Genomic DNA, 16,526 nt, shown 5'->3' with positions numbered 1-16,526 from the left:
TCTGCTCAGGGCATAGGGTGGACTCTGTCTCAACAACAACAACAAAAAAGAGTTAACACCATACTAAGTAATTCTACTTTGCAGTTCTTGATGTTTGAATTATACAAAGATTCAGGAAAATACAATTTTACGTTTCTTTGAGGAAATTTCTTATATAAGTGATTGTTTATGATCTAAGAGAGAATATGTTTTATTTACTTATTAGCAGATCTTCTTTTATTACACTAATTTATGCCTCTGAGACTGTCTTCAATTTGAGTTGTAGGATTTTTGTGTCCATTTCTTATGTTCATTAACTTTTATTTTTTCGCTAGTTATATGTAATTTGTGGAATGTGTCTGTTTTATATGATTACTCTTTGCTTTTGAACATGATTTTGAGAGAATAGATTCTAACAGTAATAAAGATAGAGTCTCAAAAATTGTTTTTTATAAGTAGCTGTAATCAGTCTTGTTTATATTTTATGTACCTTGTATGTTTTAGCCAAGCTAGTCTTTATGGGAAACGCAGAAGTCAGAAAGAGGAAGATGAGCAAGAAGATCTTACTAAGGATATGGAAGACCCCACACCTGTACCCAACATAGAGGAAGTAGTACTTCCCAAAAATGGTTTGTATTCTTTTGCATCAGAGTGTTAGATGTAATTTAATCATTCTCAGCAGTGCCATGAGATGATTCGCTTCTTGCTGTGTGTCCATAGGTCTCACCTTTCAAAAAAGAATAGATTCCCCCTATTTATGTTCACTTTTAGAAATTTTCTCTTCCTCAATAACTTGATATACTTTTGTCTATTCCTTTATTGAGAAAACATACTAATTGTAACCAAAAAATTCTCTAAATGTATTAGTAGTATGGTAGATCCTCCATAGTTGTCCATCTCCCTACATTAAGCACCTCCTCAAGTTTACCTAATTTTATATACTCAGTGCAAGACTGATCTGTGTATATTTACAAATCACCTTTATAAGTTGTATCTTTTCTTTTTGTTTTGTTTGAGACAGAGTCTCTGTTTCCAAAGAAAAAAAAGAAAAGAAAAATTTGGGAGCTAGAAGCTAGAGATCTAAAATCTAGGGACTAAAAACTAAAGTTGTTAACAGTTTGTTTTTTTTTAATTTAATAAGATGAAATTAGAAGAGAAATTAGAACTTCATCTGGTTACTAGAAGCTGAATTACAGTTTTTCTAAAGCATGGTCTAAGATGAAGGATTATAGTGAATTACTCTGTAAGATATCTTCTACCTTTTATTCTGTGGGCCGTGAAAATAATAAGAAAGTAGGATTTAGATTAAGATGTACAAGAAGCATATACCTGTTTCCCTTCCTCTAAATTACTAGGATTTAGATTAGGATGTACAAGAAGCATATACCTTTTTCTCTTCCATCTAAGTTTTGTTCGGTGACAGAAAAGAGTAAGTAGGTAGAGCCCAGGAAAACAATAGTATTAGCCATCTAGAATCTTTGAGAAATTTCTCAAATGTAGGAAGCCATCAGAATCTGATTAATACAGAAGTGATACATGAGTCATGAATAAACAGGAAACCTACAGTTTAAAATAATAGGCAAAATCCAGGTGTGGTGGCTCACACCAATAATCCTAGTACTCTGGGGGGCTAAGGTGGGCAGATCATTTGAGCTCAGGAGTTCAAGACCAGCCTGAGCAAGAGTGAGACCCCATCTCTCCTAAATATAGAAAAACTAGCCTGGTGGTGTGGTGGGCACCTGTATTCCCAGTTACTTGGGAGTCTGAGGCAGGAGGATCACTCCAGTTTCAGGTTGCTGTGAGCTATGACACACTACCTAGGGCGAGAAAATGAGACTGTTTCTTTCTTTCTGTTTTTTTTGAGTCTCACTATGTCGTCCTTAGTAGAGTGCTGTGCATTACAGCTCACAGCAACCTCAAACTCTTGGGCTTAAGCAATTCTCTTGCCTCAGGCACCTGCCACAATGCCCAGCTATTTTTTGTTGTAGTTGTCAGTGTTATTACCTGTCCTTGGCTGGGTTCACACCTGCCACCCTGGGTGTATGTGGCTGGTGCCGTAACCACTGCTACAGGCGCTGAGCCGAGACTGTTTCTAAATAAATTAATAAATAACAGGAGAAGATTATGGTTTAGAAGGCGTTAAACATAGCAATTGATGAAAGAACCAAGATGGGCACTGGTGCATATATTAGGGTAATTAAGAATACTAGGAGAAGGTAGGATCATCAGTTTTTATCTGTATGTACTCTTCAATTTTTTTTTTCTTTTGAGAGAGAGCAAGCCTCAAGCTGTCACCCTGGGTAGCGTGCTGTGGCATCACAACTCACAGCAGCCTCAAACTCTTGGGCTTTAGCAATTCTCTTGCCTCAGCCTCCCAAGTAGTTGGGACTACAGGCACCCACCACAACAGCCAGCTGTTTTTCGTTGCAGTTGTCATTGTTGTTTTTGCTGGCCCAGGCCAGGTTCGAACCTGCCAGCCTCAGTGTATGTGGCCAGCGCTCAACCCACTGAGCTATGGGCGCTGCCCTGTACTCTTAAATTTTAATAATTATGACTTAAATTTTAATAATTATGAGTACAAGATACATTAAAACCCTCTAAGTTGACTACTCAAGGGACTGTAACAAATTTCTTAACATATGGAGGTAGTTGACGTAAGGAACTAGACCTGTTGTAGTGATACATACATGTGATGCATTCCTGGCCCATGAAAATTATTTGGTCAACTTCAGTATGTGATCATTGTAGGGAATTGGTCAACAATGAAGGGTAGTTTGTGTGTTTGTATAGGGTATATGTGATGTTTTGATATGGGCATAAACTGTAAATTATATCTGGGTAATTTGGGTATCCTTTACCTCAGGCATTTATCATTTCTTTGTGCTAGGAGCATATCAGTTCATCTCTTTCTTTTATTTTCATTTATTGATTATATTTATTTCTAGTTATTTTATAGTATAACTTATTGTTGATTATAGTCACTTTGTTGAGCTATCAAATATTTCTTCTATCTCATTTCTGCATCCATCCTCTGCTTTATCCCTTTCTCTCTTCCTACCCTTTAATAATTGTTATTCTACTCTTTGTCTCCATGAGATCAGGTGGCTTTATTATTTAATTCCCAGAGATGAGTGAGAACCTGAAAGTTTTGCCTTGTTTTTTTTTTAATTGTTTGAGATTCATTGAGGATACAAAGAATTAGGTTACACTGATGGGGGTTTGGTAAAATCCCTCTTGAAGGTTTGCCTTTTTGTGTTTAGTTAATTTCACTTAACATAATATTCCATTTATATTTTCTATAATTTATATATTTTATTTTGTGCTGCCGTGTGTTACCTGGTTATATCCTAAATCACTAAGGGTAATGATGACAAAAATGCAAGCAAAGTACCCCAGCAGTTCTTGAGCTCAGGGTGAAGGGAGACAGTAGAATAATATAGCATCAGAATTAGTGCTTGAGGAAATAAATGAGCACAAAGTTGAATACCTCAGAGTAAGTAAAAAAAATTTTTTTTTTTGTGCAGCCAAAAACTTGTTAGACTTTACAAATCTGGACTTTCATAGATGAGGTTATTTTCTTTTTCTTTTTTTTTTTTTTATTAAATCATAGCTGTGTACATTAATGCAATCATGGTGTGCAATGTGCTGGTTTTATATACAATTTGAAATGTTTTCATCAAACTGATAAACATAGCCTTTATGGCATTTTCTTAGTTACTGTGTTAAAACATTTGTATTCTACACCTAGTAAATTTCATGTGTACCCTTGTAAGATGCACCATAGGTGTGGTCCCACCAATTACTCTCCCTCTACCCAAGTAAAATTTTTATCTTGAGGATAAAAATTCTTCTTTGAGATAGATCTGGTCTTAACTGTGTTGCCTAAGCTGGAGGACAGTGGCAATATCATAGCTCTCTGCAACCTCAGAGTTCTGGGCTCAAGTGATCCTCCTTCCTCTGCCTCCCAAGTAAACTGAGATTACAGGTGCACACCACAATGCCCGGCTAACTTTAAAAACGTCTTTTTGTTTTTTTTTTGTAGACAAGGGTCTTGCTGTGTTTTTCAGGCTCATCTCAAACTCCTGGCTTCAAGTGATCCTCCTGCTTTGCCCTCCTAAAGTACTGTCATTATAGGCATGAGCCAGCATGCCCAGTCTCCTCAGAGCAATTTTAAGATATTACGTTACCCATGAAAACCTCGAGTAGACCTACTAGTAATTAAGGTTTAGTTACCAAAATAATAGGAAATACTGAGAAAATAGGCTAAATTGTAGAATAAATACAGGTGAAGAGGTTGTTTTAAAAAACAGGAAAATTAAGGTAACATTGTAATGTAAGGCAGAAGAATGAAAATGTAAAATATGAAAAAAAATTGGTGTGAAAGATCCAGAATTTGAAAATCTATCTTACATGAGTTTTAGAAGTAGACAATAAGAGAGTATTATGGGAGGAAATATCAAAGAAATAATAAAATATTTATGAAAACTGAAGCGAAACCTGAGTGTTAAGATTTAAAGGACCTAATCCAGATAATTAAAGAAAAATCACAACATTTAGTTCTCTTAAACTTAACTTTAAGGACTTTGAGTAGAAGTTAAGCCCAGAAGTATCAGTTTTTCTCGATGATTTATGTTCTTTGGATCTCACACAATGTCTCAAACATATTTATTTTATCTTTTATTAACTTTATATCATTTCATATCTACGTCTATTACTTTATTTGGCTTTATTTCTTTTATGGTATAAAGTATAAATTTGATTTCCTATTTCTCTGTATAAAATTTAGAAACCATGGCTCAAGTTCCTTCAAATACGTTCCTGGGAATTGATTAAAATTATGCTGAATTCATAGATTAATTTAGGGGAGAACTGCAGCATTTCTTAAGTTTTCTCTGCCATATCTAATGGCATAACTCTGCTTTTATTCACCTTTTCTTTTATATTCTTTAATAGTTTTTAAATTTTCTTCATAAATTGCTTTTTGGTATTTTTTGTTGTATTGATTCCTAGATAAATATGTAGATACCAAGAGAACTGATTTTTAGATAAATTACTTTTTTTTTTTTTTTGTAGAGACAGAGTCTCACTTTATGGCCCTTGGTAGAGTGCCGTGGCCTCACACAGCTCACAGCAACCTCCAACTCCTGGGCTTAAGCGATTCTCTTGCCTCAGCCTCCCGAGCAGCTGGGATTACAGGCGCCCGCCACAACGCCCAGCTATTTTTTGGTTGCAGTTTGGCCGGGGCTGGGTTTGAAGCCGCCACCCTCGGTATATGGGGCCGGCGCCTTACCGACTGAGCCACAGGCGCCGCCCGATAAATTACTTTTATTATTATTTTTTTTAACTTGGAAGATAATTGTTCAAAATTTTAGCTTAAGTGTACACTCATTGCCTACATTGTTTGGTATAATCATAGCTCACTGCAACTTTGAACTCCCTGGTCTCAAGGGATCTTTCTGTCCTGGCCTTTAAAGTGCTGGGACTACAAGCAGCACATGACAACCCATACAGTTTTTTTGCTTCTCTTTTCTTTTTGTAGGGATAGAGTTCCATTGTTGTGTTGTCCAGGTTGGTTTTGAACTCCTGACCTCAAGCAGTCCTTCCACTTGGGCATCCCTAAGTGTTGGGATTACAGTTATGAACCATAGTGCTCAGCCTGATTTTAGTCTTTTGGAATTTATTTACTCATGTTTTATTGTACAGCATATAGTCCAGTTTGGTGACCCTTTACATGTATTGTGCTTGAAAAAGACATGTATTCTGGGTGGTGCCTGTGGCTCAGTGGGTAGGGTGTTGGCCCCATGTACTGAGGGTGGAGGGTTCAAACCTGACCCTGGCTAAACTGCAACAAAAAAATAGCTGGACGTTGTGGCGGACACCTGTAGTCCCAGCTACTTGGGAGGCTGAGGCAAGAGAATCGCTTAAGCCAAGGAGTTGGAGGTTGCTGTGAGCTGTGATGCCACAGCTCTCTACCGAGGTCAATAATGTGAGACTCTGTCTTTAAAAAAAAAAAAATAGCTGGGCGGCACCTGTGGCTCAGTCGGTAAGGCGCCGTCCCCATATACCGAGGGTGGCAGGTTCAAACCCAGCCCCCGTTGAACTGCAACCAAAAAATAGGTGGGGTTGTGGCGGGCGCCTGTAGTCCCAGCTACTCGGGAGGCTGAGGCAAGAGAATTGCTTAAGCCCAGGAGTTGGAAGTTGCTGTGAGCTGTGTGATGCCACGGCACTCTACCGAGGGCCATAAAGTGAGACTCTGTCTCTACAAAAAAAAAAAAAAAAAAAAAAAGCCAGGCATTGTGGAGGGCGTCTGTAGTCCCAACTGCTTGGGAGGCTGAGGCAAGAGAATCGCTTAAGCCCAAGAGTTTGAGGTTCCTGTAAGCTGTGACGCCACGGCACTCTACCAAGGATGACATAGTGAGACTTTGTCTTAAACAAAAAAACAAAAAACAAACTTATTTTCATTTATCGTATTTTCTTTTTTTTAAATTTATTCTTTTAAAACTTAAAAGGTAGATGGAGAAGTATAAATGTTTTGAGTAATTTGGTACTATCAAATTATACTAGTGTAAGTTGAAATTAATAAAGTCCGTTAATACAATGTGGCTGTGTCTAAAATTGAAAAATGGTTATATGCAGTTACAGTTTTAGTCAGAGTCCATCTTAAATAATTATATGCTCACATGTAGTTTAAAAGAATGTTTGATATAGTATAGCAAATATTGAATGTAATCTTATTTTCCATCAGCATAGGTCTAGTGAACTTACTGTCCACCCATGGACACAGCAGACCTGTTAAAAATGAAAGAGGTGTATAAGGTTTGACAATTAAGTTCTTAAATTCATTGTAGAAAAAGTGCTGCATAACTCATTGTTGAATATTACTATAGTCAAATTCAGAGTGCTCCCATTGGGGCTCGGCGCTCGTAGCTCAGTGTGTAGGGTGCCAGCCACCTACATCAAGGTCGGCAGGTTCGAGCCCGGCTGGGCCAGCTAAACAACAATGATAACTGCAACAACAACTAAAAAATAGCCGGGTGTTGTGGCAGGTGCCTCTAGTCCCAGCTACTTGGGAGGCTGAGGCGAGAGAATCGCTTAAGCTACTGGGGAGGCTGAGGAAAGAGAATTGCTTAAGCCTAAGAGTTTGAGGTTGCTGTGAGCTGCGATGCCACAGCACAACAAAGCACTCCCATTGGGAAGCTGTGAGCTAACACCAAATGCCTAGTTCACCCTTCAAAACAAGTTGGGACTCTTTTTCTTTCTTTTTTTTTTTTTTTGTAGAGACAGAGTCTCACTGTACCGCCCTTGGGTAGAGTGCCGTGGCGTCACACGGCTCACAGCAACTTCTAACTCTTGGGCTTCCGCGATTCTCTTGCCTTAGCCTCCCGAGCAGCTGGGACTACAGGCGCCCGCCACAACGCCTGGCTATATTTTTTTTTTGTTGTTGCAGTTTGGCCGGGGCTGGATTTGAACCCACCACCCTCAGCATATGGGGCTGGCGCCCTACTCACTGAGCCACAGGCGCCGCCCCGGAACTCTTTTTCTTAATTGGCTACCAGAGGTATTGTTGTCTACTCGTGATGTCCTGAATGTCATCAAAATGTCTTCAATATTTCATTTATCTTTGGGTACAGAAAAAATTCATTGGGGGCCAGATAAGGTGAGTAGGGAGGGTGTTCCAATGCACTTATTGTTTATTAGCTTAAAAACTCCCTCACAGGGCTTGGGACCTATACTTAGTGGTTAGGGCTCCAGGCACATATACCAACGCAGGCAGGTTTGAACTCGCCCCAGGCATCTAAACAGCAGTGACAACTGCAACAAAAAAATATCGCCAGGCTTTGTGGCAGGCACTAGTAGTTGAAGGTTGCTGTGAGCTGTGATGAGACAGCACTCTGCTGAAGGTGACCTAGTGAAACTCTGTCTCAAACAAATACCTCCCTCACAGGTCTGGGCACAGTGGCTCATGCCTGTAATCCTAGTACTCTGGAAGGCTGAGAGGGGTGGATTGCTTGAGCTCACAGGTTTGAGACCAGCCTGAGAAAGCGCAAGGCTCTGAAAAATAGCGGGGCGTTGTGGCGGGTGCCTGTAGCCTCATATTCGGGAGGCTGAAAGAGAATTGCTTGAGCCCAAGAGTTTGAGGTTGCTATGAGCTGTGATGCCAGGACACACTACCAAAGGCGACAAAGTGAGGCTCTGTCTCAAAAAAAATTAAAAAACTCCCTCATAGACAGTGTTTATGGTTCAGCTGCTTTGGGGTCATTTTTGCATATACTTTTTTCATGCCAAGATTTTCAGTTTAGATTTTACAGTTTTCTGTTGAGTTTATTTGGTCTGCTATGCTTCTCACAGTCAGCCAACAATTTTGATGCACAATTAAGTGGATTTTTGCAATGTTTTCACCAGTTCTGGTAATTACTGCCTGCCCTGACCTCTCTTCATCAGAGACACCTTCTCTCCCCTCATAAAAACTCTTCTTTTTCTTTTCAGACAGAGTCTCATGAGATCTGTCGCCCTGGGTACTGTGCTATGGTTTCACAGCTCACAACTCAGGCTCAAGCGACCCTTTTGCCTCAATTTTCTCCTTTTAGTAGAGATGGGGCCTCTCTTTTTCTTAGGCTGTCTTGGACTCGTGAGCTCAAGCAGTCCACCCACTTTGGCCTCTCAGGGTTGTGCTAGGATTACAGGCTCGAGCCACCGCGCCTGGCCTACCCCTGATGAAAACATTTAGTTCATTTGTACACTGCTATTTTGTTCATGTCATTGATTCCCATAAACTTGGACTTACGTGTTCCTGATTTCACTTCTACTCTTGCCAAGTTTAACAAGAAATTTGATGTTTGTTACTTGCTCTAATTCAAGCGCTGACATTCTCATGATGGCACGCAAAAACATGCGACAACAGTAATGAATGCCACCCCTCAGCAAGACATTGCCACTCAACACAGACACAGCTGTGTGACACCGCTATACCAAGGTTATGAAACCATACTGAGCTGTTTGTACAGTGTTGCCAACATAAGCACTCAGTGGCAAGCTCTCGAAGTTCCTTGTCAGACCTCATACTGTCAAAAGTTTTTTCTTGGAAGGATCACAAAGGTACACTATTAAGTGAGATCAGGTGAATGCTACGGGATAAGCACACTGTGGTTAACATTTAGATAGGATTGTATAACCTTTAGGATATATTTTTATGTCCACTGGGTGAACAGTTCTTCCTTAATTTATCTATCTAAACAGAATGAGTGGCACAGAAATGGGAATCAAAACAAATGCACTAGAAACTTATTTTAAAAGGTTTTGGGAAAGGTATTTAAAGGTTCTCTTCATGTTTTGTTCTGATTATTTTCTGTATTGTTTTCTTTTATTATAAAAATATATCTTGATAATTACAGGTTATAATATCTTAGGTTAAATGTAGATCTTTCACAGCTGAGCTTATGATACTTACATGAAAGTGAATAGTGAATGGTGTTGGAGTTGCTGTTAGGTGCATGTATTTTTCAATCATGTCCTGATGTGCTTTTTTTTTTTTTTTTTTTTAAATAGAGGCAGAGTCTTACTATGTCACCCTTGGTAGAGCACTGTGGCATCACAGCTCACAGCAACCTCAAACTCTTGGGCTTAAGCTATTCTCTTGCCTCAGCCTTCCAAGTAGCTAGGACTATAGGCACCTGCCATAATGCCTGGCTATTTTTTGTTGCTGTTGTCATTATTGTTTAGTTGGCCTGGGCCAGGTTCAAACCCAGCAGCCTCAAAGTATGTGACTGGCACAGTAACCACTGTGCTATGGGTGCTGAGCCAGATGTGCCTTTTTCTGGCCGGGGCTAGGTTTGAACCCGCCACCTCCGGCATATGGGACCGGCACCCTACTCCTTGAGCCACAGGCACCGCCCCAGATGTGCCTTTTTCTTAAAAACAAATAGAACTTTCCTCCTAAAACATGATTCTGTTTTTTTTTCCTTCTAGTGAACCCAAAGAAAGATAGTGAAAATACACCTGTTAAAGGAGGAACTGTAGCAGATCTAGGTAAGTACCAAAAATAATCTATCCACTGGTCTGTTTTTTCTCTTGAATTTATCAGTTCCTTTTTCGGAGTGTTGTTGCTTTCCATTGCTAAGCTTTATGCTTTTATAATTGTTTATTTTTTTAAAATTAGAGATGACTCTGTTGTCATGCTGGAGTATAGTGATGTGATAATATCTCACTGCAGCCTCGGTCTACTATGCTTATATGCTTTTGTATGGGCTTTTTTTTTTTTTAATTTTAAGGAAAGAAAAAAAGAGAGATGGAATCTGTCTCTTTTGCCTAAGGTGGAGTGCAATGGTATAATCATAGATCATTGCAACTTTGATCTTCTGGGCTCCTTTGATCCTCAGGCCTCAGTCTCCTGGAGCAGCTGGGACTCCAAGCACATACCGCCATGCCTGGCTAATTTTTATTTTATTGAACAGACAAGGTCTCTCTGTATTGCCTGGCTTGGATTTAAACTCCTAGCCTCAAGCAGTCCTCTGACCTTGACGCCCCAAAGTGCAGAGATTATTAGCACAAGTTACCACACCCAGCCTCAATTTTTTTTATTTCTTTTCCTTTCTTTTTTCTTTTTTTTCCTTTCTTCTTTCCTTTCCTTCTTCCTGCCTCTCTTGACCCTTCCCTCCTCCTTCCCTCCCTTTCCTCCCTTCCCTCCCTTTCCTCTCTTTCCTCTCTTTCCTCTCTCCCTCCCTCCCGGATAGAGTGCTATGGATTCTTAGCTCACAGCATCCTCCTACTGTGGCTTAAACAATCCTCTTGCCTCAGTTTTTCTATTTTTAGTAGAGACCAGGGGGTGGAGGGTGGAGTAGGGGGGTGGTCTCACTCAGGCTGGTCTCGAACTTGTGAGCTTAAGCAATCCACCCACCACCGCCTGTCAGAGTGCTAGGATTACAGGCGTTAGCCACTGCGCCCGGCCTTTTCTTTTTTTATAGACAAAGTCTGACTGTGTTACCGAGGCTTATCTCAGGATATAAATCCTTATATCAAGTTTTCCACCTGATTCTACTGAGTAGGTGGGATTATAGGATCAAGCCACTACACCTTACCCAGTTGCTATGCTTACCACAACAAGATATTATCTATGGTTATCTTTAGTACCATTGTGATTTGGTTTGCTACTTGTTAGGAATTTTAATTTTCTGCGATCCATTGTTTCTAGTCCATGATCTTTGCCTCTTAGACCATGGTGTTTTCCTACAGTCTAGCAAAGATGGTAACATTATATACTGGAAGTGGATTATTTCGTTTTTAAAGAAACAGTTCTAATTAAAGTATTTAAAAAAAATCTCTGGGCGGCACCTGTGGCTCAGTGGTTGGGGCACCGGCCCTATATACCAAGGGTGGTGCGTTCAAACCCGGCTCTGGCCAAATTGCAACAAAAAATAGCCAGGCATTGTGGCTGGCGCCTGTAGTCCCAGCTACTTGGGAGGCTGAGGCAAGAGAATCGCCTAAGCCCAAGAGCTGGAGGTTGCTGTGAGCTGTGACGCCACATCACTCTACTGAGGGTGACAAAGTGAGACTCTGTCTCTAAAAAAAACTATTATTATTTATTTATTATTATTTTTTGAGACAGTGTCTTACTGAAGTCTCATTTTCTACAAAAGGAGATCCTAAAATGACTATCAGGTCTAAAAACCAATAATTTTTGACCAAAAAAGTCAAAATTTAGTGTATACTGAAAACTAAGATTATTACCCCAGCTATACCTCTCAGGAACAAAGTTACTTAAAAGTTATCGGTATTGTTTTTTAAGTAGAACAAAATTATTACACTCCTCTTTTCTTTGGTTGTAAAAGTCAACTATTCCCTTAAATACTCACTCATATCTGCCATCAGATATGGTATTTATGGGAATAGTTCTATTTTATGTTACTAAAAGCAGACTATATTTTCTGACTTACAAGCTTTCATTAAACATCAGTGGGTAATTCTATTTTACACCAAAAGCAAAAGCAGAAAATTATTTTACAGACAAGTAGTAAAGTTGGTCTTAAATCAGCAAAATAAATGGAAAATAAGAAATTATCTTCAAATTTTTTTACCTTAATTTTGTCAACATTATTAATAGAATGGAGATCTTGAATAACTATTAGTAATTTATATTCTCCATAAATTTGTAATTTATATTACTGATTCTGTAACTTACTTAGCTACTGAATCAATGTTTAAGAAAGCAAAAGGTAATTATAAACAGTCTTTGCTATTTCCATTCATATGACATGATGAAAAGATTAAGAAGTCTTAATCAGCACCTGTGGCTCAGCGGGTAGGGCGCCGGCCCCATATACCGAGGGTGACCAAACTGCAATAAAAAATAGCCAGGCATTCTAGTGGGCGTCTGTGGTTCCAGCTACTTGGGAGGCTGAGGCAAGAGAATCACCTAAGCTCAGGAGTTGGAGGTTGCTGTGAGCTGTGATGCGACGGCACTCTACCGAGGACAATAAAGTGAGACTCTCTCTAAACAAAAAAGGAGTAGTACTATATACTAGGAGGTCTGTTTAACAGAATGGTAGGGATTGTATTACATATGGAAGTAAAATAGAGTAGAACCTCCATAGTTGACCACCAACTTAATATGACATAATTTTCCTAGACCGTACATGCACCACATGTATATATCAGTATAGTAGGCCTAGTTCTTTATGTTGACCACCTCTGTATATTAACAAGTTTATTACAGTCCCTTAAAACCAAAGGAATCAAATTGAAGCAAATTTTTTAGTAAAATGGTAGAGAGATTAACTAGGAGGAAATTTTTAATTTTAATTTTTTAAGTATAATTCCCATTGTACTTTTTTCCAAAGGATAGTTTTTCTTAAGTCCTTGAGGACTCATCTTCTTCTTCTTTTTTTTTTTTTTTTTTGAGACAGAATCTCACTATGTTGCCCTTGGTAGAGTGCTGTGGCGTCACAGCTCCAACCTTGTACATATTCAGGCACACATTGGGCACAGTTTGTGTAGTGTATAGGGAGCATGTGGCCCCAGCCTTTTTGACTCACTAATTGTTCCTGCTTTTCTTTATCATTTTGGAAACAAGGATGGGAAAGAGTAGAAAAAAATTTGTAGTGCATAGGTATAAGAGATCTTCCTTTGGTGTTTGTGAACTGCTTGTAATTTTATACAGTTTGTGAGGTGAAGTTCAGGATTATTGTGGTCATAGCTGGAGTGGTAGAGTCTCTATTTATTTTTTATTTTTTGTAGAGACAGAGTCTCACTTTATTGCCCTTGGTAGAGTGCCGTGGTGTCGCAGCTCACACCAACCTCTAATTCCTGGCTTAGGCGATTCTCTTGCCTCAGCCTCCCGAGTAGCTGGGACTATAGGCACCCACCACATTGCCCGGCTATTTTTTTGGTGCAGTTTGGCCAGGCCCGGGTTCAAACCCACCACCCTTGTTATATGGGGCCGACGATCTACCCAGTGAACCATAGGCGCCCCTCATGGTAGGGTCTTTAATTTAAATGGTAAATCTTTTTTTTCTTTGAGGCAGAGTCTCAAGCTGTCACCCTGGGTAGAGTGCTGTGGCGTCATAGCTCATAGCGGTTTCAAACTCTTGGGCTCAAGCGATTTTCTTGACTCTGGCTCCCAAGTAGCTGGGAATGCAGGCACTCACCACAACACCCAACTATTTTTAGAGATGAGTTCTTGCTGTGGCTCAGGCTGGTCTCGAACCTGTGAGCTCAGGCAGTCCATCTGCATCAGCCTCCGAAGTGCTGGGATTATAGGTGTGAGCCACCATGCCCGGCCCTAAATTATTGCATTAGCCTTTTATTTCTGCATTAGTGATAATGTGAACTATCTCCAGGACACTGTGATCCATCAACTGTAAATTATTACTCTCAAGAGCTTTTTTTGTTTTAACTGATCCACATTCTGTCTTCTGTGCTACCTAGTCAAATATTCTCAGGCTTTTATTCACTCTTGAGGGCTCAGAAAGATCCAGGGGTTCTATTAGGAGCATATTTACTCATATCTTGAAGGTGGTAAGAGAAGATTCATTGAATTCTACCATGTGGTGATCAGGAAGAATATTGTCCCTCCGACTTTTCTGTCATCAGAAGTGTTTTTCCATTAGATACTCAGACTGCCTCATGGACAGAAATCTGTTAAACTAAAATTAAATTGTGGCTAGTTGCAATGGCTCATTGCTAGCACTTTGGGACAGAGTCTTGCTGTGTCGCCTGGGGGCTAGAGTGTAATGCCATCATCATAGTTCATTGCAAATTCAAATTCCTGGGCTCAAATGATTGTCTTGCCTCACTCTCCCAAGTACAAGCATGTGCTTCACCACCATGTCTGGCTAAGTTTTCTATTTTTTGTAGAGATGTGGTCTCACTATTGCTTAGGCTGGTCTTCTGTCCTCAAGTAGCCCTCCTTCTTTAGCCTCTCAGAGTGCTAAGATTTGAGCAAGTGTGGCTGGCCAGGCTTTTAATATGAAAGCAATATTCATCTTAACTCATTTTGTTTGCATAAACACTTTGAATACAGTGAATTATCCTTCTAACAGTAAATTGTTAGGTATATTCTTAGAGTTAAATTCCCAGATTCCAGCTGGGCATGGTGGCTCACACGTATAATCCTAGCACTCTGGGAGGCTGATTGCTTTAGCTCAGGAGTTCAAGACCATCCTGAGTAAGAACAAGACCCTGTGTCTTAAAAAAAGAAAAGATAACTGAGCGTTGTGGCAGGTACCTATATTCCCAGCTGCTCAGGAGGCTGAGGCAAGAGGACCATTTGAGCCTAAGAGTTTTAAGTTAGTGTGAGCTGTGATGTCACAGCACTCTACCTGGGGTGACAAAGTGACATTCTGTCTAAAAGAAAAGGCCAGGCGTGGTGGGTCAGGCCTGTAGTCTGAGCACTCGAGGAAGCCGAGGCAGGTGGATTGCCTGAGCTCATCAGATCAAGACCAGCCTGAGCCAGAGCAAGACCTCATCTCTATAAAATAACTGGGCATTGTGGTGTGTGCCTGTACTGCCAGCTACTTGGGAGGCTGAAGCAAGTGAATTGCTTAAGCCCGAGAGTTTGAGGTTACTGTGAGCTGTGATGGCACGGTACTCTATAAAGGGCAACAAAATGAGACTTTTGTCTCCAAAAAAAAAAATTCCAGATTCCATTCAGAATTTTTAGGTTCTATACATAAATAGGCAGTCCGCTGCTGGGCTGTAGATTTAATTTTTTTTTTTTTAAGTTTTGGCCGGGGTTGGGTTTGAACCTGCCACCTCCGGCACATGGGGCTGGTGCCCTACTCCTTCGAGCCACAGGTGCCACCCCTGGGCTGTAGATTTCTAGCTAGCTTTTCTAATCAGCTTTTTAGTTAGCTTTTCTTTTGGACACAATCACTTTCTGTCACTCAAGCTGGATTATAGTGGGATAGTCATCACTCATTATAGCCACAATGGGCACAAGCAATCCTCCTGTCTCAGGCTGTCCAGAAGCTAGGACTGCAGACACATGACACCACACCTGGCTAATTTTCTTTTTTTTTTTTTGAGACAGAGTCTCACTATGTCACCCTGGATAGAATGCTATGGCATCACAGCTCACAGAAACCTCAAACTCTAGGCTTAAGTAATTTTCTTGCCTTAGCCTCCCAAGTAGTTGGGACTACAGGCGTCCTGCCACAATGCCTGGCTATTTTTTTGTTGTAGTTGTTTTAGCAGGCCCAGTGTATGTGGCTAGTGCCCTCGCCAGTGAGCAACAGGTGTTGAGCCCACACCTGGCTAATTTTTTAGTGTTTTTGTTTTTGTTTTTTTTTAATATGGAACACTTGACGAATTTGCGTGTCATCCTTGCGCAGGGGCCATGCTAATCTTCTCTGTATCGTTCCAATTTTAGTATATGTGCTGCCGAAGCAAGCACATTTTTTAGTGTTTTATAGAGATGAAATTGCTCTATATTTGTCCAAGCTAGTCTTGAATTCCTCACCTCAAGTGATCCTTTCACCCTAGCCTCCCACTATTGCTTTTCAAATAGATTTTTGGCACTATGTGTTGAATAAATACATAAATGAAAGAAGGACTTCCCTGTTTTTTTTTTTTAAGCGGTGGGTTCTCATGTTCCCCAGGCTGGACTCCAGTTCCAGGACTCAAATGATCCTCTGGAGTAGCTGGGACTATACAGCCATGCTTTAACCCCCATCCTGATAATGTTCTTTTTGAGCTTCTTCATGTCATAGTCACTACAAGGGTCATACTAATAATTAGAAACTTACAGCCATGTAATTATTTGCTCAGTAATCTCTTACCCTTTCTATAGTGACACTTACGGGTTTTGTTATAGAGATCAACTACCTGGCTTAAATTTTACATAGATTTTCTCTTGTTTTTGCAAGGCAATCATTAGGTTTTTAGTCCCTTATTCTCAGAAGGTACTAACACCCTTTCTAGGACTTTGTCTGCAGGGATTATCACCTTTCTTTACTATTCATTCTTTTTTTTTTTTTTTTTTAATTTCAGTGTGCTTGTTCATTCTTCTTTGTTTGAAGTATTCCTTTTTCGTTGATTTTCTTCTTTCTCCTGCG

General features: G+C 40.0%; 1 protein-coding gene and 1 non-coding gene across 3 annotated transcripts in view; one reads left to right on the top strand and one right to left on the bottom strand.

The window, feature by feature from the left end:
* The window catches only part of SMARCC1 (SWI/SNF related, matrix associated, actin dependent regulator of chromatin subfamily c member 1), a 216,417-nt gene that overhangs the window by 83,496 nt on the left and 116,395 nt on the right, over positions 1–16,526 (top strand). For both annotated transcript variants that reach the window (XM_053600509.1, XM_053600510.1), the window contains exons 11-12: positions 484–608; positions 9,946–10,005. In XM_053600509.1, coding sequence (XP_053456484.1) covers positions 484–608; positions 9,946–10,005 — 185 coding nt within the window. The remainder of the gene's footprint in view (positions 1–483; positions 609–9,945; positions 10,006–16,526) is intronic.
* LOC128592857 (U6 spliceosomal RNA) lies at positions 15,759–15,865 on the bottom strand. The gene has a single exon (XR_008382068.1). It is a non-coding gene; the product is annotated as a U6 spliceosomal RNA (small nuclear RNA).

Source organism: Nycticebus coucang, chromosome 8, assembly GCF_027406575.1.
Source record: "Nycticebus coucang isolate mNycCou1 chromosome 8, mNycCou1.pri, whole genome shotgun sequence".
In the NCBI taxonomy this organism is placed as follows: Eukaryota; Metazoa; Chordata; class Mammalia; order Primates; family Lorisidae; genus Nycticebus; species Nycticebus coucang.
Note: the sequence above shows the minus strand (reverse complement) of the source record. Positions and strands in the feature narration are given on the sequence as shown.